The sequence below is a fragment of the Euleptes europaea genome, chromosome 1 (genome assembly GCF_029931775.1).
Source record: "Euleptes europaea isolate rEulEur1 chromosome 1, rEulEur1.hap1, whole genome shotgun sequence".
Lineage (NCBI taxonomy): Eukaryota > Metazoa > Chordata > Lepidosauria > Squamata > Sphaerodactylidae > Euleptes > Euleptes europaea.
In genome coordinates, this window is record NC_079312.1 from 36874017 (window position 1) to 36900316 (window position 26300).

At 43.8% G+C, this 26300-nt stretch overlaps 1 protein-coding gene across 2 annotated transcripts in view; it reads right to left on the bottom strand.

Moving 5' to 3' along the window:
- ADAMTS9 (ADAM metallopeptidase with thrombospondin type 1 motif 9) overlaps positions 1–26300 on the bottom strand; it is a 171528-nt gene that overhangs the window by 59616 nt on the left and 85612 nt on the right. For both annotated transcript variants that reach the window (XM_056860504.1, XM_056860496.1), the window contains exons 20-28: positions 25989–26199; positions 25180–25344; positions 24589–24753; positions 20292–20411; positions 17085–17189; positions 16780–16947; positions 15731–16021; positions 13404–13565; positions 11675–11851 (exon numbers count right to left, since the gene is read on the bottom strand). In XM_056860504.1, coding sequence (XP_056716482.1) covers positions 11675–11851; positions 13404–13565; positions 15731–16021; positions 16780–16947; positions 17085–17189; positions 20292–20411; positions 24589–24753; positions 25180–25344; positions 25989–26199 — 1564 coding nt within the window. The remainder of the gene's footprint in view (positions 1–11674; positions 11852–13403; positions 13566–15730; positions 16022–16779; positions 16948–17084; positions 17190–20291; positions 20412–24588; positions 24754–25179; positions 25345–25988; positions 26200–26300) is intronic.

The window sequence follows — 26300 nt, forward strand, 5'->3', positions numbered from 1 at the left end:
GTGACTGCTCACCTCTGTGGGAGTGTGTGTACTGCTTTTAAAGTTGTAAAGTTTAAAGTTGAGTCTGTGCGGCGGCTAGCGAGTCTCTCTCTGCTCGACACCCAGGCAACGCCTCCTCCTTGGTGTTTTTCCCTGTTTTTGCCCCTAGCCTGGGGTTGAGTGCAATGAGGCGGCTTGCGTGAGATCCCCTGCGTCTTGGATTTTTCCCCCGTTTGGAGAGTGCACCGCGGCGCCGTATTGGTTGGAGAGGTGGGGGGTGGTGCTGGTGAGACTTGCTTGAGTTTGGTGGGGTCGTTTGCATAGGAGGTAGCGTCCCTCCACCATGAGAAGAAGGAGCAGGGCAGAAAATACAAACTCTGGTGTGTGTTTTTTGCACTGTCTGTTTTGCTGCTCGCTCAAAAATGTTTTTGCAAAATCTGACTTTCACAATACATTTGCACGGTCCAAGTCACCTGCTCCTTTTTTCCTTTTTGCTGAGTTAATTAATAGCATGCAATGCACAGCTCGAGTGTTACTTTGCATTGCAATGGTTAGCACGGGAGGTTTTGCCTTGGATTTGCTGCTCTCCAGATGCACACAGGATCGGCTGATCCCATTCATCCCAATAGGGAAAAGGGGGGACCCCATATTTCGGGGGGCCCTGATCCCATCTTTACAAAACTTGGGGGTTCTTGCAAGAAGGCTCCTCTGAAGCTACGCTGAAAGTTTGGGGGCTGTACTCCCAAAAATGCGCCCCCTGCAGCCACGGAATGGCTCGAATGTGTGCTGTAAATGCAATAAAAATGCACATTAAGGGGGGACCCCTTTCGGGGCCCATATTTTGGGGGGCCCTGATCGCATCTTTACAACACTTGGGGGTTCTTGCAAGAAGGCTCCTCTGAAGCTACGCTGGGGGCTCTACCTCTAAAAATGTGCCCCCTGCAGCCACGGAATGGCTGGAATGTAGTTTTTAATGGCTTTATTCAGCCGAATTTTTCTCCGAACTCAAATCTCGCGCCGAATTCCATGGATCCAAAACAGGGATGTTCAGACTTCAGCATTTCCCAAATTAAAACAGGCCGAATTTTGCCAAATCCGAATTTTACCTAATTTTTTTTTCAACAGGCCTACTCTGAAACATTAAATATCCTTCTCCTTGATGTTGGCTCAGAATTGTCAGTCTCCCTCCCCCTTTTTTACTATCTGCATCACAACTTCTTCCTTCTAAAATCTTTTATAGGCCTCAGCCCATTTTCTCTCTTGCCAACCATCAGCCGCCCACCCTCCCTGTTACTGCTCGGCCACTTTAGTGCAACCCCTCCAAACCGTACTCTGAAACAAAGAAGAGTTGGTTTTTATATGCCGACTTTCTCTACCACTTAAAGAAGACTCAAACTGGCTTACAATCACCTTCCCTTCCCCACCTCACAACAGACATCCTGTGAGGTAGGTGGGGGTGAGAGAGTGTGACTAGTCCAAGGACACCCAGCTGGCGTCATGTGTAGGAGTGGGGAAACAAATCCAGTTCACCAGATTAGCCCCCACTCACGTGGAGGAGTGGGGAATCAAACCTGGTTCTCCAAATTAGTGTCCACAGCTCCAAACCACCTCTCTTAACCACTACACCATGCTTGCTCTCAAAAAGATCTTCTCAGCTCCCGAATCCTTCCTGAGTCACCACTAGCAATGAAGTGCAGCATAGAGAAAAAGCAAACAGAAGGAGAAGAGTTGGTTTTTATACCCTACCTTTAAGGAGTCTCAAACCAGCTTACAATCACCTTCCCTTTCCTACAGCAGACACCTGTATGTGGGGCTGAGAGAGTTCGGAGAGAACTGTGACTTGCCCAAGGTCACCCAGCAGGCTGCATGTAGAGGAGTGGGGAATCAAATCCAGATTAGAGTCCACCAGATTAGAGTCCACTGGCCTTAACCACTACACCACTCTGGCTCTTAACCACGACCACCATGCTGGAGGGAGGGAGAGTCCTTGGAAAGCACAATCCATAGCTGAATGCAGCTAGAACTGTAAGGTTTTCTGTTTATGCTTCTCTCTCTGTATGCAGGAGGTTAAAAGTGGTGGTGTAAATAAATAAAATGGGATTTCTGTATTCAGATGTCAGGACAAACCACATTTAGTACAAACCGTAATTAACAAGCTATGAAGTTGGGTCCAGTAGAGTCTTCAGTAGAAGACATGGGTGGATGCAGGTTTTTCAGCACATTCCCCTCTTCTAGCAGCCCCTTCTAAAAGTTCTCCCCAGGGTTGCAGGGCCTAATAGATGCAGGTGTAGACTAATAGCTGCAGTGTGTGTGTGTGGGGGAGCAGAAGTGCCCCCCCACTGTTATGGCAGCAGAACTCTGTGGAAGAGGGAGGGGATTTCACCTCCATCTCCCACCTCACTACAACCCACAGACCTGTCTGGTTGTTCATTCGTGCACATCCTGTGATCCAGGGAATCACTTTTTCAGGGTTGGAAGAATATAGTAGCAGAATATAGTAAAAATCTACATTCAATAAGGCCGTCTGCGAACAGGCCCACTGGATCCAACCCATAATTGAGAATCCTACTTTAGTGGCCCCCAACAAACCACAGCTTGTTGGGCAGCTCATACTCATACCTCTCAGTAAACCAGAGTTTAATAAAGCTATGGTTTATGATCTGTGGTTTATCATAATGTCTGTATGCAGCCAATCTACCTACTACTGCTCTAGTCATTTTCTGCCCATGTACTGTAACCTCAAATGTTCCTTTCACATGGTTATTCATCTGAGGCACTGAAAAAAGCAAACATGATGTTCAAAATTATTAAGACTTAAGTGGCCGGCAAAGTCAGCACAAACTGCTGCAGAAATGGATAAAATCCCTGGATCTGCACTTAAAGATTCTCAAGTAGGAAGAACTTTGCTTCTTTGAGTACTGCTGCCAATCTGAAATGGCAGTACTAAGCCAGACATATCAGTGATCTAATGTGTTCAACTGAGGCTTTGAATACAGGTTAATTGGGATTAGAAACAGGGAGATTGTTATCCCTAACATATCCTACATGTTTCATGCTTGAGACATGAATAAGCCATTGGCTTGGATGTGGTGAATCTGCCTCAGAATGGCTCTTTTTAGGTTTATGCCTACGCACAACTTCAGATGTATATCTCCTACCTTTAATCATGGCTCTATAAGTGTATTTTATATGTGCCTTTAAGATGCTAAAGCGCACGAATGTATGGCACAATATGTAAGGTATACAAGTCAAGGGGTCCTTTTCATAAATCTGAGTGAAATAAATAAATAAATCTGAGTGAAAAGGGGTAGGAGAACACATAAAAAGGAACGTGTCCTTCATCTTATAGAAGGCACATGCGATTGTACAAGTCATGATGCTTGCAGGTAATATAAAATCCTTGTCTGAACTTCTGTAAAAGCAATTGCAGGTAGTTTGTTTCCAGAGCAGATAATGGAATCATAGGTTTGGATCCAGTGATGCACAGGTGGAAACATAAATGGACTTTGTACAGTTCCATTTGTGCACATTCTTCTGAAACACCTAGCACTTCCCTTCCTGTATATTATAGTGGCCAGAATTTGGTTGCACGAGTGGAAATGCAACCTGAATGAGTGGAAATGCATGTGGGGATACAGTTAAGTTTGACTTAGGTCAAGCTGCTACAGTGGTCTTTTTCTTGCATTTCTGCAAGAGCTCTAGTACACACAGAAATTTTGTGCGAGATCCAACTTATAATGGGATATAACTAGCATGCTTGGAATTCTGTCCTAACAATAACAAGTCAAATTTTGTGTTGTGAAACATTTCAGAGGCAGGAATAAATAATGCAAAATTGCACAGGTTTATTTTGTTTTGATTGCATAACCTGTTTTTATTTTCCACTTGCAAATTTGGGAGGAGGAGGCTGGTTAAAGATTTTGGCCCATGTTGGTCAATATGAACTACAACAAAGAGCTGCAATCCATAAAACATTGGATATGCCACAGATACAGCAAGGCAGAAGGATAAGGACTATGCAGAGGGGGAGAAACACCTGACAGCCATGTCAAATGAAGTAAAATAAGCAGTAACACCTGTATTCTTTCATGCAAGGAGCAAATTGTTCACTTTGTTTATTATTATTTTTTGCACTTAGACACAATTCTGGAAGGCAAAATGGCATGTATGGTTCGTATCCAACAACAAAAAGAGACTTGTTAATAAAAGGGGGTTGATTTTTGCAGTTTTGTTGTCCCACTGCAAATCCCCACTTTGCCACTTGTGCTGCTCATGAGGGACTCCTGACTCCCAAGCTCAATATTGGGTGGGGGATGCATAGGGTTGCCAACCTCCAGGTACTAACTGGAGATCTCCTGCTATTAGGTATTAAGTTTTAAATTGGGACTTATTGTTTTAAATTAAGATTTTGTAGTGAATTTTATTATTGATGTATTAATGCTTTTGTATGATGTTACCCACCCTGAGCCATCTTCGGCTGGGGAGGGCGAGCAATAAATAAATAAATAAATAAATAAATAAATAAACAAATACAACTGATCTCCAGCCAATAAAGATCAGTTCACCTGGAGAAAATCAGTTCATCTCCCCAAACCCCGCTCTCCTTAGGCTCCACCCCAAAAACCTCCCACCGGTGGAGAAGAGGGATCCGGCAACCCTACTGCTTTGCCCAGCGCCTAACAATGAGGGTAGGGTGGATCTTTCCAAAGTTAGCTGAGTCCCTCCAGGAGAGGAGAGTGAAGAAGAGTTGCTGGGAACAGAACACTGCAAGAAAATAGACAATAAAAATAAGGGGGTTGAGTTTGTGGAAAATGAGTACCCCAATGACATTTCTAGGCGCCATGACAGCCTGGTATCCAGGTCTTGCTGAGCCCTGCGCTGGCGCATAACAAATTTCTGAAGAGGTGAACAAGTTGGCTATGCCTCTTGCAGATTAATCTGTAATAGCAATATAATCTTTTAATACACTCTAACACCCTCATACAGACATGTTAAACTTCTTTATGACTGCCGTTCAGAGCTGTTATAAACATTAAGAATTCTTATACAGTAATCAAGTTCTGGGTCTTAGATTCCCACAAGAGGGAAACTATGTATGTATGTGCCATCAAGTAGCAATTGACTTATGGCAACCCCTGCAAGGAGATTTCAAGGCAAGTGATTAAGCAAAGTTTGCCATTGCCTTCCTCTGCAGAGTCTCCCTTCCAAGTACCGAACCAGTTTAGCTTCCGAGATCTGACAAGATCAGGCTATACTATGCTGCCTTCCCTCCGAGAGGGAAAGAAGGGAAGCCAAAAAAGCAATAAACGCAACCTTCAAAAACAAACTGACACCCAGTCAATGCAATAAATGTGGAGAGGAGGGAGGCACATACATGTATTCATTAGCAACAGTGGCCAAGACCTAGGTCTTCATAACTCACTAAAATATAACCTCAAGACCATGAGGACTGGTGGAAACTTGTTCATTAGATAAAATGGAAAGGAAGTACAATGTAAAACATTTTGGAACTTCAGACCAAAGTTATCAGGGTCTCTTCGAAACCCATCAAATAACGATAACACAAGAGCAACATAACAATGTCAAAACTTACTCTGTTGTGATGGACCATACCTGCAGGACATGACCTATAGAGCTGAACACAGCTTGTCGGTCATATACTGCATTGCGGCCTGTCAGGTGCTAGACAGATGCCACCAATTTTTGCAGTCCTAGGCAGACAGTACAAAGAAGAGGATCCAGAGGCCCACCACACATGGTTAAAAGCTGCATTCAGCCTGATAGACTGTAACCTGCACAGATCCACCTTGGGCATTAATGCAAGGAACACCCCAAAATGAACATTTTACACTCAAATGAAAACTGCAAACATCCTCATGCAAGCGCTCTCTGTCAGCCCAGGAGAGGGATGTTATTAATCCTACTATCAAAGCAGCAAGCAGGTATGCCACTCTGAGCTCTGGAGGAAGGGTGGGCTAGAAGGGTACCAAGATATGGATTGTATGGATTTTCCCCTTTGTTTTATTTGTTATAGCATTGTTAAAAGAATCCAGAAAAAAAGTAAAGAAAAAATGCTCTGATAGATACATAAACTCATGAAGCTGCCTTATACTGAATCAGACCATCAAGGTCCATCAAAGTCAGTATTATCTACTCAGACCGGCAGCAACTCTCCAGGGTCCCAAAACAGAGGTCTTTCACATCACCTACTTCCTTAGTCCCTTTAACTAGAGATACCGGGGATTGAACCTAGGACCTTCTGCATGCCGGGCAGATGCTCTGCCACTGAGCCACGGCCCCTCCCCATTAAAAGAATCCAGGAAAAAAAGTAAAGAAAAAAATGCTCTGATAGATACATCGTTCTTTAGAGCGCATAAAGGTATTTGCAGATATTACAACACTCCTGTAGGACAGACCTGTGTTATTTTCGTCCACATTTTACAAAGGAGGGATTGAGGCCGAAGGACAGCAGTTTCTCTAAGGCCACCTAATGAAGTCACAGAACACTTAGGGCTTACCTGATTTCTATAGTTTAGTCTTTCACAGGGCAACCCTCAAGAGTCCACTGAAGTCAATGGGCCTACAAGGGTGTAACTCTGCTTAGGACTGCACTGTTAGCCACTGCACTGAACAGGCTGTGCGCTGCAAGCTTGGCTGCACCTCCTATGAAGCTCACAACGGGTAGCCATGTTAGTCTGTCTGCAGCAGTAGAAAAGAGCAAGAGTCCAGTAGCACCTTAAAGACTAACAAAAATTCTGGCAGGGTATGAACTTCCGCTCACACTCACGAAAGCTCATACCCTATCAGAAATTTAAGGCGCTACTGGACTCTTGCTCTTTTCCCACTCCTATGAAGCTGTATGGTACATATACACTTATCTTCAGAGCACTGGCTTCAGCGTTTTCATTCCTCCACAGTAACTGGTGGGGACTCATCTAGCTTTAGAAACTCTGTGCCACCCCTAACAATCAGGATGGGGTGGATCTTTCCAAAGGTAGCCGAGTCTCTCCAGTTATGGCCTGGAGAGGTGAGGGGAAATAAACACCCGCTCTTGGGAGCAGCCACTTCCAAGTTAAGAGACAACAGAAACCAAAGGGTTTGCTCTTGTTGGAAATAATAGGCACCACAATGAAATTCCTAGGTGTCATAGCACATTTGTTGAGTCGTGACAAATTTCTGAAGAAGTGTTCAGCTGAACAAGTTGGGTCCTCAAATATGTACGTTCCTTTATACTACCATGTGACACAAATGACTGATTCCCCTGAAGAAGATCCGAAGGAGAACTTTAACATGTTCTACTTGGGAAACCCAGGTGTATCACACTGTAAAATATACATGGTGATAGTGCAATATAAAACTGAAGAAATCATTCTACAAGGTATCTTGATGATTACATTCTACTTTAATTTTTTTTCCTCTGTCCAACATTCAGACATGGTAAATGTAATGTGACATTTATATAAAATTAAATAACAATAGTTGAAAAATAAATACATTTCATTAACATAAATACATAAAGAAACCCATTCTGCTGAAAAACATTTCAGCCAATACTACACTCTTGTTTCAAAAGTGTCCAAAAACATGAAAGCAACACTCCATCTGGTACAGATGAAGTACAAAACGTCTACAGCAGAAAGCTGGTGATCTAAAATGTCAGAAGAAAGTGTGGCAACATAAAACTAAAAGATGACTTTCCTCTGCTACCTATAATAGTAGCACATGATATCAAAACGAGGTAGACAAACATTATTGGTTGCACTTTTTCAGGTAAAGCAAGCAATTTTGGTTTAAGCCTTTTTAATTTTTTTACCCATTCAGCACTGATTGTATCATTACTATCATCCATTTACAGTACAATCCTATGCAGAGTTATTCCAGTCTAAGCCCCGAGAAATCAATGGGTACAGTGGAGTAACTCTACAAAGGATTACGTGGTTAAACTCTCTTAGAGTTCAGCTGCATGTGGAATGTAGATATTTGCCATAAAGAGAAACCTCTTTCATGATATGCAAGTAAGTGGCTCAGCCCAGCAGACTTTTCTCAGGAGGGAATTTTTCACATGGTAGGACAGCTGGAATTTGGTGAATACTATGGTCACAAGACTCTCCACCCGAAGAGTCACAGGTCATTAATATAAAAAGAGAAAAAGGTTTACTGCTCCCTGGCTCTAAAGTAGGAGACCAGATCCTGACCTGGATTGGGATTTGGTGAATACTACTCTTAACTATTAGTTTGCACTGAACAGTAAAACCAGACTTTAGCCATCTTGCTCTCCACCCTTGAATAGTGAGCAGGCAGGAGAACATAAGAACATAAGAAAGGCCCTGCTGGATCAGACCAAGGACCATCTAGTCCAGCAGTCTGTTCACACAGTGGCCAAACAGCTGCCTCTAGGAAGCTACGAACAAGACGACTGCAGCAGCACCATCCTGCCTGTGTTCCACAGCACCTAATATAATAGGCATGCTCCTCTGATACTAGAGAGAATAGGTATGCAGAAGAGGGTGGATGGGCTGGAGAGGCTATGACCGTACTGGGGGGTGGTCATGCAACTTTGGGTCTGTCTGTTTCTGCATCACAGAATTGCGTCCATTCTGTTTAGGCATCTTAATCTCAATCTTGTATGTTACTCATTACATTTTGTGAACTACTGAAACTACGTTTAACAGCATTCTAGCAGACAGCTTTATAAAGCCACAGAACTTAAATTTTGAAAACCATCCGATTTAACTTCGTTTTGCGCTAAAAAAATAGACCTCTAACTCATGGTTGCAGAAATCGACGGTAGATGCAATCTGGGTTCATTCTACACATTTAAAAAAATCACACTGTGGTGTAAATCTCGACATATTTTTGGGGAGACTACCCTGATTATTTTTAACCATCTGGGATGGCAATGTTACCACCAACACCTGGTATCATGGCTTGGTAAGGAATACTGGATTAAACCCTGTGTTTTCAACAGTGAGGAGCAACTCCATAGTCAAGGACTGTTATGCCTGGCAGAGACTGTTCCAGAACTCCTCTAGGGAGAACTGGCCAGAATGCATCTATTGTGATTCCTTCAGTGGTTAAAACAAACACATACACACCCAGATGCATGCGAAATGTTACAACCGCCTTTCCACTCCCTACCCCTTTCATTCACGGAAATCTTCAGAGAAATGACATGTTAGCAGCAATGTTTCAGTACATAATTTGGAGAGAAAACCAGCTGCGTGAGATGCCTAACTACATTTCTAGCACATACTGTTTTTAGCACCAACTTATCCCCTCAGTGGAGAAAGGGATACATTAGCACCTCAGATTGAAGTATTTTACAGCACTGTCCCTTGTAATGATAAAGCACCATGTAGACATCGCTTAAGCAGATGTACGGCTATTTCAAAGTTTGCTGAGGTATGGAATTGAAACTGTCAAAAATATGCCTCAAAGGCTACACAAAGCACCATGCCAGCCATGTGACTATGAAGACAATGTATGTGTAAGGAAAGTCCTGTGTTTGTTGAAGAGGCCTCTCTTTATAAAGTGCTCTAGAGACAAATTAAGAATTTTTTTTTTAATACACTATGAGAAAACAATGTGATTTGGAAGCTGATTTGTGAGAGTCTTTAAAATGGTCATACTGGTGGTTTTCCTTCTGGCTGCTTTGGCCCCATGTTCTAAACCAGGGGTCCCCGGCCTTTTTGAGCCTGTGGGCACATTTGGAATTATGACACGGCATGACGGGCGCAGCAAGAAAATGGCTGCCACAAAATGTCTGCTGCAGGAGGCGGAGGCACCCACAACTCAACTTCAGTAACACAGTGCAGATCCTGTGCTGTGGTGGCAGCTACTGTCAAAACTACATTTTTAAAAATCTGCACAGTCAATCAAATATCCAAGAGTCAATCAGAAGCCTTGCTGGGCAAAAGCCCTACCTGGCCCCACCCACTTCCTAAAAACACTTGGCAGGTGCCAGAAAAGGTGTTGATAGGTGCCACGGGAATCACACTGGGGACCCCTGTTCTAAACTCACATCGCCGGGGGGACGGGACTGACGGGACAGAAATTACATTAGTTGCAAGGGCTGAATATTTGATAAAGCTTTTTGAAAGTGGGACACGTTCTCTCAAGATTACTCTTGTCCCGCTCTTTGTGTGTGCGCGCAATTCACACACCCAGTGATTACTGTAAAAGCTCTGCAAGAGGAAACTGCTTGCAAATAAACACTACCTCTTTGGGGGGACTTTACAAAAAAGAGGGTAGCAGCATCCAAGATAAAACACCTCCCTCCCTTCTCCATAAATATTAGAGTGAGGAAAATCTACAGAGAGTAAGATGGGATTTCTTTCTACGGGCCCATTTATGAAGAACAGGCGCAGACATATTGAAATCCATGGATCACTCCAGGGCATGGAAATCCTGTTCAGCATGCAGCTATGTAACCAGGATACAACGTGTTGGGAGGGCAAAAACGCTGCTATGACCTCGGTTGATCTTTGGCAGTCATAAAAGCTGCTTGCAGATAAAGTCATTCTGAGGTGACGTAAGTGAGAGCAGGTTGTCAGCTTTTGGGGGCACACAGGCAACTTGCTTGGACCCCTGACGCTTTTACCCAGGCTGCGGATTCACAGGGCATGGATGCTTTAAAGCAGGAATACACGGGAGGCGTTTTACATGCTTGCTGTGTGTTGCACCGATATGGAGCTACCCTCAAGTGAGCCAGAGGCTGTGTTAATTGAGTCTCTCCTACTGACAGCCACCAATGAAAAAACACTTGAGATCCGTCTATTTAGTTAGCAATGACATTGTGATTGGGAAAAGATTTTAGCCTTTTTTCATCTTTCTGCTGGACATCAGAAAGCTGTACTCAACAAATATCTGTAAATGTCTATCCTGTCCAATCAAAAGGGCATGGGGCAGTGACCAGTACTTATCAACCAAGAACATGCCACTATTACGCAGTTGTTAAAAAGGCACTGGGAAAAGTATCTCACTGCATCAGTCCAGTACATATTTATACAGTATCTTTCTCTCCAAATTTCAGGAAAACTAATGTTCTGCTTATCATTGTTTCCTGTGTTTCTTCAGGCAGTATCATTTGTGCCATACCTATTAATTAAAAAAAAAATCAGGATCCTTTCCCATGTTGTGTGGATATATGAGTTTGTATTATACTCTGAAATAACTGTATAGACATGGCAAGACAGGTGAAGGTAGCTTAGCACTGGAATTCTCTCATAACTATAGTATTTTTGCAGGGGATTTGCAACAGGTGACTTTAAAAGAAGAGATTAAATTATCTTTTTTAAGAGGAAAAAAGGGGTTTTCTGAAATTGAATGCTGAAATTATTTTTGTTTGCTTGCAAAAGGTTCCTTCGCAATGGAGATTTGCAACGTGCAGCACTTGCAGCGGGCTAATAAAATGAACAAACTTTGATATCAAGCGGAAAGTGCCTTTTTAAAGTGAATGGATTTCCTAGCTGAAGCCCTTCCTGAATGCCTATTTTATTTGGAATGCATCCATTTTTTTTTTGTAAGTGCAGTTTTCTTTTTTTAAAACAAAACAAAACCAACACGCACACACGCACCAAATATTAGCACCGTGACTTTAAGCACATTCACTCCGTTCCTATAAAATATCTGCAAAACGATTAGCTCCCCCCACCCACCCCCCTTCCCAAAATCCAGAAGTAGGCTATGGTCGTACCGAGCTCCAAGGGCCAGTGTTCCAGGCAGCCTCGCGAGGGCAGTCCTGCATACTGCACTGCTCACGGTCAGGGGGCTTGTCAAGGATTTCACAGCTCAGATCAGTAAATCTCTCTCCATTGGGATGCTGGCACACGACCAGTCTCGTTCTCGTTCCTCCACCACATGGCTTCGTACACTGGAAAAAGGCAGTAGACACAGACTGCATTAGCACAACTACCTGGTAAGGCAGGTTAGGCTGATAATGTGTGTGGCTGGCCCAAGGTGACCCAGCAAATGTCCAGGGCAGTGTGTGGGTGTGAACCTGGCTCTCTCAGATCCTAGCTCAACATTCCAACCACAAAATGCAGGCAATCATGTCAGCGTATCAAAACGAACTCCGGAAAGCTTGGATCTGATTGCAGGGAAGAACAAACTGTTACCGCTTCATACTTCATTTTTCTTTATTGGGGTGGAAGACATATGAGGGAGTCCCATGTTTGTAAAACCTTGGAAAGAATTAATATCAAGATTGGTGCTCATTAAAAAATTCCTCATTCCCTTTTCTTTTTATTTCTAAAGGAAAATGAGTCCTAGATTAGAAGCGTGTGTGTGTGTGTGTGGGGGGGGAATAATAAGAAATTTCGGTAAGTATATGTTCTCTGAGGCTGTTCCTCCATTGTGGAGAGCTGTTTCCATGTAAAATGTAGAAAAAGATGCTGCAAAAAAAGAATGGTTGTGTCCCCTCCCTCTGTTTCAAAGTCCTTCCAATGCTTAAATCAAAGAGCTATCTCATTTGCAATGACAAGCATTACCAAGAGGGAGAATCAGGAGATTTGGATGCTCTGATCACCGGGGTTCTCCTGTTGGGCTTTTAGCTGGCTCGGTTGTTGATTGCACTCACAGTCCTTGATCAAAAGCTCCACAGGGCCTGTTTGTACCCCCTTGGAACTCTCTATGGCTTCCCCCGTTGACTACAACAAGGGCGCTTTGTCTACGCAGCAGTAAACCTGCGAGCACAAGAATGCTCGGAGTGATTCTACCCAAAAGGAAAGGATTCATTTATTTAAAAAGTGAACAATAAATTTCTGTGGAGGTGGGGGGGGGAGATAACAAGTGTTTGTAACTGTTTTAAATCAGGCATCAAACATTTAAGTCTTTAGCTGCTGTTTTCCAAACATGTCCTATTCTTAATGAGGATCACTTATGGAAACAGATAATATCACCCAGAGTTCTGTTCTTTTGATGCTTTTGAAGACTGATTTTTTTTAAAATGGAAAGATGGAAGGAAATTTATACACAGTATAATATTAAATAATACTGTTTCATAATCAATAATGCCTCCCTTACTAAAATTACTCTAAAAAGGCAAAAAGGCAAACGTAGTCCCCTGTGCAAGCACCGGGTCATTCCTGACCCATGGGGTGATGTCACATCCCAATGTTTCCTAGGCAGACTTTGTTTACGGGGTGGTTTGCCAGTGCCTTCCCCGGTCATCTTCCCTTTATCCTCAGCAATCTGGGTACTCATTTCACCAACCTGGGAAGGATGGAAGGCTGAGTCAACCTTGAACTGGCTACCTGAAGCCGACTTCTGTCAGGATCAAACTCAGGTCGTGAGCAGAGCTTGGACTGCAGTACTGCAGCTTACCACTCTGCACCGCGGGGCACAAAATTACTCTACTGCTAAAATTTAAAAAAAATCTTGGTAGTGATTTTTTTTTAACTTGAAGTAGGTAATATTTCTCTTACCTCACCCCAGCTACCATAGGCCCACTGAGGGCAGGGCCCAGATTCACACGATCTCTGCTCATCTGGTTTTGTTCTTCCATCACAATGACTAGCAGTATATCCATTTTCATCCTGGCATACCACAACCCGCCGCTGAAATCCCCCAGCACATGTACTGGAACACTATAAAACATGATTATCAAAGGCTAAGAAAGCTCAGTCGGGGACAGCTCACTGGTTAAACATCACTATGTACCGAGTGTTTCCCATTTAATTCTCTTGCTTATAACCCCTGCCCTCGCCTCCCCACACTTCCTGTCTTGTCTGTTTCCTGAGAACTGTAAACTCTCCCATCAGCAGATGTGGTGGCATGTTAAAACACAAATATATATTAAATGTAGTAGTGTTCACATATTCATCCAAGGACACACAGTCACTGGTGGAATCTGGATGTTTGTATGATCATACAGAACTGGAAAGGAGTGAGAGTGATTAAAGCTTTTCCACCAGGCCTACAACAACTGAGGGCAGCCATGGATGTCATGGATATCATTGGGGAGGGTCTGTGGCTCTGTGGTAGAGCATCTGCTTGGCATGCAGAAGGTCCCAGGTTCAATCCCAAGCATCTCCAGTTAAAGGGACTAGGCAGGTAGGTGATGTGAAAGACCTCTACCTGAGACCCTGGAGAGCCGCTGCCGGTCTGAGTAGACAATACTGACTTGGATGGACCAAGGTTCTGATTCAGTATAAGGCAGCTTCATGTGATCTATACTGGCCTCCCCTCCCCCACACCATATATGAAATGGTATGGTAGAGGGGCAACCGCCTGCAGGGGCACATAGAGCAAAAGGGGATTTAGACACCATCTCTGATCAGTGGTTTTGATTAGTTGTTTTAAGTTACAAATTTTAATGTTGGTTTTATGATTACTATTATTAGTATTATGCAACTGTGTGATTATTGGATTTTATACTGATGTTACCCACCCTGAGCTGGCTGGCTGGGGAGGGCAGGTTATACATATGAAAAACAAACAAACAAATAAATAAATAAGATCAACACTCTTAAAGCAGAAGATTCCCCAACCTTTCTGAGCCTGCAGACAGCACAAAATAGCCACCACAGGAGGTGGAGCCAACCACACACAGGAAGCCTATGTACAGAGGACAAAAATACACTGGGAAAGAGAAGTGTGACAGAGAATAAAACCAACACAGAACAAAACCAGCAATGTTATTTTAATCTGTACAGCCAATCAGCTCTCCAGCGGCTAATCCACCTGGCCCTATCCTCTTTCTAAAAAAACTTGGTGGGTTCCATGGTGCACATGGGCATCATGATGGGGACCCTTTTTCTACTCCAAAGACATCTTCACAGAAGAGCGCCCTGCCTTTCATTTGGTTACAAAAGAGTTAGCTCCTCACTGTGCAAGTGTAATTATTTAGGGCTGTTTAGCTTGGAAAGAAGGCGGCTGAGGAGAGACATAATAGAGGTCTATAAAATTATGCATGGTTTGGAGAGAGTGGACAGAGAGACGTTTTTCTCTCTCCCCCATAATACTAGAATGCGGGGTCATCTGCTGAAGCTGGAGGGTGAGAGATTCAAAACAGATAAAAGGAAGTATTTTTTCATACAATGCATAGTTAAATTGTGGAACTCCCTGCCCCAAAATGTGGTGATGGCTGCCACCTTGGAAGGCTTTAAGAGGGGAGTGGACATGTTCATGGAGGAAAGGGGTATTCATGGCTACTAGTTAAAATGAATACTAGTCATGATGCATACCTATTCTCTCCAGGATCAGAGCAGCATGCCTATTATCTTGGGTGCTGTGGAACACAGGCAGGATGGTGCTGCTGCAGTCGTCTTGTCTGTGGGCTTCCTAGAGGCACCTGGTTGGCCACTGTGTGAGCAGACTGCTGGACTTGATGGGCCTTGGTCTGATCCAGCAGGGCTTTTCTTATGTTCTTATGTTCTAATTAACTACGGAATTTCCAACCACAAGACACAATGCTAAATATGAAGCTTCTTAAAACAGCACCAGGCTAACTATGGAAATTGGTCTTGCAACAGCCATCTTGGCTCCTTTCCTTCTTTCCATCCTTTCTGGCAAACCCACCCAATCCTCAGCGGGGGAAAAAATCCAAATCCATTCAAATCCTAGATCAATGAAATCATGAAAATATATGCAAGTATACTTAACTAGCATAGCTTACGTTTTCTGATCACCGAACTGTTGTTTCCCATTGCTGTGAAACCTCAGATAGTGGGCAGGATAGGCACAGCCTGGAATTAATGTATACCAAAGCCAATTCACACAGCAATTAAAGATATCTCCATCAGCTACTTACTGCTCCCCATGGCCCAGTTCTCCACTGACTGCCTCCATGAACGTGTCCACGGCCTTGGTTTCGGTTCAGGTTTCCCCCCTGGCTGTTCTTCTGACGATAGTCAGGATAAGGGAAAGGATGGATTGGCCTGTTGTAGTCAGGGTTGATCTGTTGACATGATGCCATGGAGCAATCTTGCTCTGTCGCAGGGATGTCCTCAGGATCACACTCGCTCCTTTCAACAACCTGGTCGTTGTAATCGATGCAGGCTACCTGCCGAGTCACTTTCCCTTGCCCACAAGTTACAGAGCACTGTATCAACAGCGGAGAGAAATGGAAGTGGTCCTCCTTAGTCTCCAGAATGAAGCAAACAGTGACTCCCCAGGGTTGTTTGAAATTAAGTCCCTTCTCCTGACCATAATGGGCCCTGCACACACCGGGGAATTAAGTTCCCAGCGAGAGACTCCCAGTACGTCAAATAGATATACATCTGGTAGACACAAGGACTTCATGCTTTCTTATTTACTTCATTTATAACTCACATTTCTCCCCCAATGGGGACCCAAAGAGGCTTACATTGTTCTCCTCTCCTCCATTTTATCCACACAACAACTTTCTGAGGTAGGTTATGCTGAGCATGTGACTGGCTTGAAGTCACTCAATGAGCTTCAATGGCAGAACAGGAATTCAAACCTGGGTCTTCCAGATCTCAGTCTGACAGTCTAACCCAGGGGTGTCGAACTCAATTGTTATGAGGGCCAGATATATCACTTGGTCAGGCCCCATGCCTCACCAGCCCAGATCGGGGAGGGCTGCCTTGGCTAGCTTGTGGGTCAGATAAGAAGTCTCAAGGGGCGGGATCTGGCCCTTGGACCTTATGTTTGACACCCCTGCTCTAACCACTACACCACAGCGGCTCAATGTGTGAACTGGCCCTAAGATTGGGATGATGATTCTGAAGTTCCTTGGTCTTATCTTCAAAATGAACTGGTGAATGTGATAAAAGGGACATAATGAGCAACAAAAGGGCAGATGGGAGATGTTTAATTTAAACAAAGGAAGTTGCTTACAGAACTCCATTCCATGGCCTTCCACCGCCCACATGGTGTTACAGTGCACACTTCTGTCGCCGACGGCTTCGGAAGGTGAAAGCAGGCAGTCTCGTCAGCCACAGAGCCCTGATCATCTCGACAGCTGACATATCTCATCCTGGTGCCTTTCCCACACGTAGTTGAGCACTAGGAAAGATTGACAAGAATGCCAATGGGAAAGCTGACCCATGTGACTGGGATGCCACAGACACATGGCTGCAGGGTTTACAACGAGAACTCAACTGTCCCCCTGGTATCCTAAAAGCTGGCCAAGGTTAACGTACTGGAGTCCAGGATCCAAATCTCCATTGTGTTCTGTGGCCGCCAGGCATACTTTCTTTCGTTTCTGGATTGCTTGGGTGAAGACGGCAGGGTGCTGTTTCACAGTCCTATTTCATAAATGACAACACACATACAAAAAAAAGAAGGTAAACTTTTGAGGAGTATCTGAAGTTTCCTGATATTTTGCTGCCGATGGCTGTAGTAATGTTTTTAGGAAATATGGTGTGAGACTCCACCTGTCTTTAAGATGCTTGATTACTACAAACAGTCCTTTGTGGCTTTAAGGCAGATATTCCCAGTGCATCTGCAGAACTATAGACTGTCAGATAAATTGCAACAGTTTTTGAATCTATCTGTATCTCATCGTTTTACTGTAAAAATGCAAGGCCTTACAGATCCATTCAAAGATAGCACACAAAGACCTACAAAGAGGATTATGGCTTATCGTGTAGACCAGTGGTTCCCAATCTTTGTTCAATAGCATACCCCTTGGAAGCCCACTTCTATAAATTGTACTCCTTACATTATAAAAATGTTTGTAATTAATATAGCTGCTGTTATTTCAAATGCCCTTTCCCAGTATTATTCAATTTTTTTCCGCATACCTCTAAATGTCCTGGTTCATACCCCTGGGGGTATGCAAACCCCAGGTTAGGAATCACTGTTGTAGAGAATACAGGAATGGGGCATAGAGATTGATTTTAACTTTGAAGACGGGGCTGTTTCCACTTGACTTGCTCTGCCACGGCTTCAAAACAGCAGCCCTATTTTTAGAAGCATCCTCTTTTCAGATTCTCCCCAGCTTTAATCAAATCTTGCCCAGACATGGTTCGTACATATTTTTTTCTGTCAAGTGCCCAAGTACATTTACACACTGTGTGGACAGGCAGGTGTGCATTTTTAATGCCACATTAACACCATTTTCCTTGCATCAGCCCTATGGAGCTGTCATTTTTTCCACTGGAAGACTTTTTTAGGGTTATTTTTTAAAACCAGTAATTGTGTTACAAATAGAGTTTCCCTTATCCAGACGCCTCATATCCGGACTGATCTGAAAACTGGACCCTTCAAGCTGGCATGCAGGCAGATCTGTGCTGCCTACTTTCAACGTTTCCTCTCACCTAAATAAATATAATACAGTGTGCACTTCATCGTAGGCTGAAAGCCTGCCATTGTTAGTTTGTTTGTTGTTACTCTTGAATAACAGCGGATACAGGTATTCTGGTGAGACAGTTACTCCTTTGCTTTCTGATGGTTCAATATACACAAAATTATTAAAAATACTGTTTAAAGATACATTAAGGCTACATATATAAAGTGTATATAAAACATACATGAATTTGGGTCACATCCCCAAGGTATCTCATTATGTATCTGCGAAAACTCCAAAATATTCCAATATGGAGAAAGATCTGAAATAAAGACCCCTTCTGGTCCCAAGCAGTCTGGATAAGGGATTCTCAACCTGCACCAATACAGCAAGTTACTGATCCCCCCCCCCCCCAGAATACATGAAACTGCCTTATACTGAATCAGACCCTTGGTCCATCAAAGTCAGTACTGTCTACTCAGACTGGCAGCGGCTCTCCAGAGTCTCAGGCAGAGGTCTTTCACATCACCTACTTGCCTAGCCCCTTTAACTGGAGATGCCGGGGATTGAACCTGGGACCTTCTGCATGCCTAGCAAATGCTCTACAAACTGAGCCACAGCCCTCTGGTGGTGCAATATAGGAGAAATGGCAGCTGGAGGTGCAGAGGCAAAGAAGGTGCATGGAATATTGCTATGTGGATGCTCTGCTGCTGCAGCAAATACCTCTGCATTTGCAGCATCAACGAGTCCTGCACAGAGACTCCTCACTGTGTGGACGCAGCTTACAAGGGGAGAGAAATTAATTATACGGACACATAAGCAGGGAGAAATCTTAAACAGTAGCTGAAGCTTGGTGAAGATGTCGACCTTGAGCCAGTACTTAAAGATGCTGAGGGACAGGAACTGACGTAGAGGCAAGAATCCTGTTACAGACAAAGGGAGCAGATACAGAGCATCGGAAATGAGATGAAGAACTAAAGAGATGATTCAAACCAGCATAACTCACATGGGCTACATCCTTCCTCTACTACTTAGTTCAGACTGGAGATAGGAATGCCATTTTGAACATGGAAAAGCAGCATGGAAGTGAAAAGCCTGCTCCTATACATGGTCATCATTCTTGTGCAGAGAATGTTTGACTTGGTGGAGATGGGAAGCATTCTGTGACCCCACTCTGACAATGTTGTGTGTATCTTGATTGTGTTAGGACAGAAGTGCACAACCTTTCTGGCCCATGTGCTGGGGGGTGAGCGGAATGCAGAATCTATCTGTGAACATGCTGGATTGCAGGCAAACAAACCAGAAAAGGGAGACACGGGGGCTGAATTTGGTCAGACTTTCTGGGAGCAAGCCAAGCCCCAAGACATGTGCTTCTAGCCCCTTGGGGCTAGCCAGTGCATGTGCAGATCTGGGGAGGTAACTATAGACATAAGCCATGCCCGTCGCCTTCTCCCACACTGCCAGCTTCAGTGCCTAGGGGTCTGTCTCATTTTGTTATGTGCCAAGCAAAATGGTCTAGCATGCTGCTTTTGGGCACGCATACCGAGGCTGCCCACCTCTGAGTTAGGAGCTGAAGCGCTTCTCCACCCCCTCCTGTTATTAATAGTCTCAGGCAAAGCACCTGGGGAGGATTTGATCCCTATAGATATGTATAAAGCTTTTCCAAGATGGTGGGCCTCGATTCTAGCCGAACTGTTTACTCAGCTAAACAATCTGGGTACATTCCCAGATAGATGGAAGACCAGTATAGTAGTCCCAATTCATAAAAAAAGGTGACAAAGCAGATCCCAATAACTATAGTCCAATTAGTCTTTTAGACATAGCATTAAAATATATATGGAAAATACCTTCTGCAGAAGCTAGAGGACTGGGCTACTGAAAATCAGATTTTACATCCCCTCCTGTTATTAAATGAACAGAGAGTTCTTGTTTGTTTTCTCTCTCAACACACTTACCTGTCCATAGTAGCATCCTAAGAGGATGCCATCTGTATTTTATACTTTTATATTTGGGATTGCTGGTTTTTAATATCGATGGGATTTTAGACAGCTGTTAACTATTTTCTTCTGCACATGACTGGCTATGTGCTGTATTAATAAATGACTGACAGATCACCTACCTGTGTGTCTGTTGGTTTGGTGGCGGCATTGCACTCATTATCATCCACCACAGAGACGTAGGCACCGACCACACATTTCACCGCTCTCATTTGGTAGCCCTGCCCACATATTGCAGTGCACTGCAGCAGGGATGGACAAGAAATAAAGAAAGTAGTTGTGTAACTTTACTGCAAACCAAAGCATATCAATTTTATACCAGCTTAACTCTCATGATATTCCTTACCACCACCCTTAAGAATCCTGGGAACTGTAGTCTGGTGAGGGTGTCAACAATTTTGTGTTAGAGAGCTATCATCTGGAGAAAACTGTAAATACTGCAGGGACAGGATATCTATCAAACCACTTTAAGTCTGTAGTATTAGATGTGCCCAGTGAACCAGACTTCATAAGGCTTCTGCCTTACTTTCAAACATTATAATTGAGGGTCAGAGGATCCAAACGCCAACTTTCCTTCAAAATTCAGATAAATTAAACATAAAGATTACTTCCCCCCTAGTTCACTTGCTTCCCTTTCAAATTAGGTCAATCAGTTAAAATTACTCTCTGTCAAATTTCTTCACTCAATCACACGACCTGAGGAGAACATGACTGTGACATAAAAACATGATTGGCTGAACAAGGGAATGAAAGGATTGCTTAAGGAAGACCATGAGATAGCAGAGAATCTGAATGAATTCTTTGTGTCATTTTTCTAAAGAACTGAATAAAACTGAAGTGAGGGGAGATGAAGTTCTTAGAATACAACGCAAACTGAAAGTTAGTAAGTCAGGAACAGGGCATTCACCCGATTATTCTTACGGAGCTCAGAGGTGAAACTGTTGATCTACTAACCAGCATATGTAACTTGTTGCTAAAATTAGCCTCTGTGCCAGTGGACTGGAGCCTAGCAAATGGCCACACCGATTTTGAAAAAAGGGGTCCAGAGGGAATGCAGGGAATTACAGGCCAGTTTACCTAACATCTGCTTCTGGCAAATTAGTAGAAACTATTAAAGATAGAATATTAAACACAATGAGGAACAAAACCTACTGAAGGAAATTAGGCATGGGTTATGCAAAAGGAAGCCCTAAAGTCCTACCTCACCAGCTCTTTGGATTCAAGAGATTTGGGGGTTTAATGGACTGTGTGATGAAAATGTCAACTCAGTGGGCAACAGTGGTGAAAAAGGTAACTCCATGCTGGGATTCTTAGGAAAGGAACAGAGAATTAAGTAGCCAGTATTGCAATGCCCTTGTATAGAGCAAACAGTGTTGTCTCATTTGGAATACTGTGTACAATTCTGGACACTGTAATCTCAAAAAAGGATATTGCAGAGTGAGGAAAAGTACAGAAGAGGGCAACCAAGATGATTATGAAGTTGCAGCACCTTTCCTATGAGCAAAGGCTGAATAGACTGGGACTTTTCAGTTTAGTAAAGGAACGATGGGGGTGGGGGAGAGAGAGATTATAAAATTATGCATATGGTAAAGAAAGCGGATACAGAGAGCTTTTTCTCCCTCTGCCATAATACCAGAACTTGGGGCAACAAATGAAGCTAATTGGCAATAGGTACCAGCAAGACTGAAGTAACAGAGAGCCAGTGTGGTGTAGTGGTTAAGAGCAGTGGTTTGGAGTGGTGGAGTCTGATCTGGTGAACCGGGTTTGATTTCCCACTCCTGCACATGAGCGGCGGAGGCTAATCTGGAGAACTGAATTTGTTTCCCCACTCCTACACACGAAGCCAGCTGGATGATCTTGGGCAAGTCACAGCTCTGTTAGAGATCTCTCAGCCCCACCTACCTCACAGGGTGTCTGTTGTGGGGAGAGCAAGGGAAGGTGATTGTAAGCTAGTTTGAGTCTCCCTTAAGTGGTAGAGAAAATCAGCAAATAAAAACCAACTCTTCTTCTTCTTTACTCAATGAGTAATTGTGGAATTCACTAGCTATGGTGAGTAAAGGGAACCTCTATTTACCAAGGCAGCAGTCCTGAATACCAGTGCCAAGAAGTAACATCAGTGGAAGGCCTTGGCCTCTAAGCCTTGCCTGTTGGCTTTCCTGGGCAACTGGTTGGCCACTGTGTGAAACAAGAGGCTGCACTAGCCACTGGTCTGATGAGACAGGTAAGCTTTTCTTATGTTCTAGAAGTTTAAGCCTCTCTCCCTATCTAATAACATTAACTAGCTAAATAAATACTTTGTTCTCTTTAATGGGTCACATCTCCCAGCGCAGCTCTTTACGAACAGAAACTCACTTGGCCAACAGTTACAAAACTGATCAAAAGCTGCCTTTCCCTTTCAGTGCTTCTTCTCAGCAGGTTACCTGCTTGCGCTCTCCACTTTTGATGGAGTTCAGCTGACCCTTGCTGACTCAGTTAAGAGCCTTGGGATTATACTGGTCTCAACATTATTACTAGAGAAGCAAGTTAATGCAGCAGCAAAAAAGTCTTTCTTCCAACTCAGCCTAGCCCAAAAGAAGGCCCTTTGCCTTGATACAGTCAGTCTGGCCCCCTGAATCCATATCTTGGTGACATGGCCTAGACTATGGCAATGCACTGTACATTGGTATCCCCTCAGAATCAATTTGGAAATTCCAGTTGGTGCAGAATGCTGCGGCTCAGCTATTATCGGGAGCTAGATGGAGCATACATATTACTCCCATCCTGCAGGCACTCCACTGGCTCCCCAGTTACCGGGGTCAATTTTAAGTATTAGCAGTCACATAGAAAGCCCTTCATGGCCTTGGAGCCTTATAGCTGTGAGACCGCCTCTCCCCTTATGCTCTGCCATGGCAGCTTCGCTCATCAGAGCAGGGTCTTCTGCAGGCACCGACCTGCAAATGGGGAAAGCCAACAACTGCCCCTACATGCGGCTTCTCCATAGGGGCCCGCACTTTGTGGAACAGCCTGCCTGCAGTTAGGAAGGCATCCCGTTCTTATGGCTTTCTGTAAACTATGCAAATCTGAATTATTCAAGAGGGTTTTTTTATGCAGGCAAAAGAGTTGTACTGTACTAAATGAATAAATTACTTGGATATACTATTAGGGAGTGTGGTTTATACGAGGAAGCTAGGATCCTACTATGTAATTTTTGCATCACTGAATGTGCCATGTTAATAATACTTATGATTTGCTTCCTATTGTACTGTTAATTGAATGTCCCATCCTGTTGATTGTATTGACTCACTCTGTGTAATCCAGTGTGAGTCCAAGTGAGACAGGAGGACTATAAGGAACATAAATAAATAAATAGTATAGTATGGTATCAGAGCATGTGCTCTGATCTCTGGCAGGAAGTTTTGGGACAATCTCTGCCTGAGATAAACTCAGCTAGTTGCTGCCAGTCCTGGCAAACAGTACTGAGCTTGAGCACCCAAGGTGTTACTCGGTAAAAGACTTATCCTTTAGAAGTAAAAAGCGCTAGATCAGGGGTGTCAAACTCAATCGCTACGAGGGCAGGATATGATATAAATGCCACTTGATCGGGCTAGGCCATGCCTCGCCAGCCCATATTGAGAGTTGGGGGGGGGTGCTGCCTCGCAGGCTGGATAAGGGCTCTCAAGGGGGCAGATCCAGCCCACGAGCCTTATGTTTGACATGCCTACACTAGATCATGGTCAGCAAACAACCCAAGGATAAGATCTCCAATTCCTGAGACAAACATAGGTGAAGACAGACATGATATTTAAAGGAGAAGTCACAGAGAGCTCTTCACTCACAATTTCCTCCTGGCTTTACAACCAGCACGATAACTGTATATTATCATCCAAGTGAAAATTCGGCTGGCCTTAACTTTCAGCTTGCCCATGAACTTCCTATTTCTTCTACCATTTTAAAAACTGTTTTTAAGTACCTATACACATTTCTGTATTATATATATTTTTTTAATGGCCTGATTGATCTGGGGATGGATGGGAGTATCTTGATCAATATGATGTATTGATTAGCATTGGGGAGACTTGAGCTCAAATTCCTACTGGCTTTGGGCTCAAATTCCTACACAGGAACCGGATTTGGTTTGGCACCACAGGACAAAGGGGGGGGGGGTAATTTAAGCTTTCTCTCTGCACAGTTTTCCTGATAAAAACGGAGACAGTTGTTCTAGATTGAGAAAACAGTGCAAGGAGAAAATGGCTTAAACCTCCCCTCCCCTCGTGGTACCAACTTTAAACTAGGCCCAATTTTTAGAGAAAAATAAACATCAGGAGCTCCATTCATGCAACTCCTGCTGCCACTTCTGTTTGAGCTCTCCATGCTGAAGTTCACTGGGGAAAATAAAACCATGGCAGCAGCAGAAAGGAAGAAAAAAGAGAATTCAAATACCTGGCCCCATGGTCCCACTTGCCACGCAGCACATTCCTGTTGCTGACAAGCCTGCATGGAATCCGGTTTTGTGTCAGGATTGCAAGGCCTGTCACTCATCCGCTCACCTCCAAACTGGCACCAAATCTGTCGGTGTTTGTGCCCTTTCCCACAAGTTACCAAGCACTGGAAGAAGAGAAAAGAAACCTTAGGCCCCCGGAAGCAGCTGTTACTGAGTGTGGTAGCTCATCAGCGTAACGTTCACCGAAAAAGGTTAAAAAGGCAAAAACGGTTCACAGTCAAGGATTAACATTTTGGGTCTCAGAAATTCAGTATCACACCCATGTGGGTGGCTGGCAGAATAACCATCCCCACGGCATTGTGGCAAATTGTGCCTACGATGCCAGAGAACCCACCTCACTAATGAAGGATGATGTTAGGATTGAAGGTATGTTAGGAATGGGGAAGGGAGAGGGGGGAAGAGGAAGAAATCATTTCAGTACGGTCATTTTACCCATGATGCTTCTGTGTGACCCCCCTCCCGTACCGCAAGTTCCCCGCCATCAAAAATCTACTGTGCTGCTTATCATTTTAATGCAAGGAGGGCCTTACTTCTGACCAATCGCCAGTTCTCCACTGCGGACATGACAGTTCATTGCAGCGCTGAACCGTCACCTTCTCCTGCTGACTGCATTTACTGTCCTCCAGAACATCGTTGAAGGTATTCATGCATACAGCCCGGCGCCTCTTTGTGCCCCCTCCACAGCTCTTGGAACACTGAGGAAGGAAAACAAGAGCCAGTAAAGAGAAGAACTGCCCACTTCCCGGCTCAACCCAGGTCGGCAGATCATCTCGTTTCAACTCTGAAACTGAGTGATCAGAGGTGTATGGGAAAGAAACTTCAGGCCCCACACTTCTGAAAACTCTTAGTTATAAGGAATGTATCTCCCTAGATTCTAAGCAACTATCAAATAAGAACATTTTTATGCATTCTGTTAAGTGGTAAAAATGGTCACTTCTCTGAGCTACAGATAAACTGGCAAAAAGGGAAATATATTAGGGGTGCGCACTAAAACTGTATTTGGTTGAAAGAGAAGTATTTGACTGAGAAGTAGCAAACCAACTCCAGATCTTCTTCATCTGTTCTGGCCCCTTTTCAGTCTGGTTTCAGGCTGGGTTATGGGGCAGAGATGGCCCTGATGGCTTTAGTTGATGACCTATGTCAGGCACTTAACACACACACAATCTGCCTTGAGTTTCCGTGAGAAAGACAGACTAAAAATAACATGAAGAAAAACCTTGGCACCTAATTTCAATGGCTTTTAATGCAGAGTGCACAGAGGACTCTTATCATATTTGTCTTCTTTTACACCTTTCTCTTTTTTCTACCGCTGTATTCATCCTGCAAACCTTTATCTTACTTCTGTCCAAGCTGAATAGCGCCATCCTCCAGCGTGGCATTCTGATGAACATTTCTCCCTAGAGCTGGGTTTGGGAATGCTGCTGCAATAGCGATCGTCGAATTTCTCAATTTTCCCTTCCAACTTGTTGTACTTTGTGCAGGAAATCTCCAGCATTTGGTATCCCAGTCCACACTGCGCAGTGCATTCGCTCTTTCTGGCAATATGCCACCTAAGCACAACCAAGGAGACTTATTAGCAAAGCAGACCGATTGCGGGAGACCTGAAAAAGAAAGCTAGTAAGGTGATTATAAAGGAGCCTGAATCTGGAAA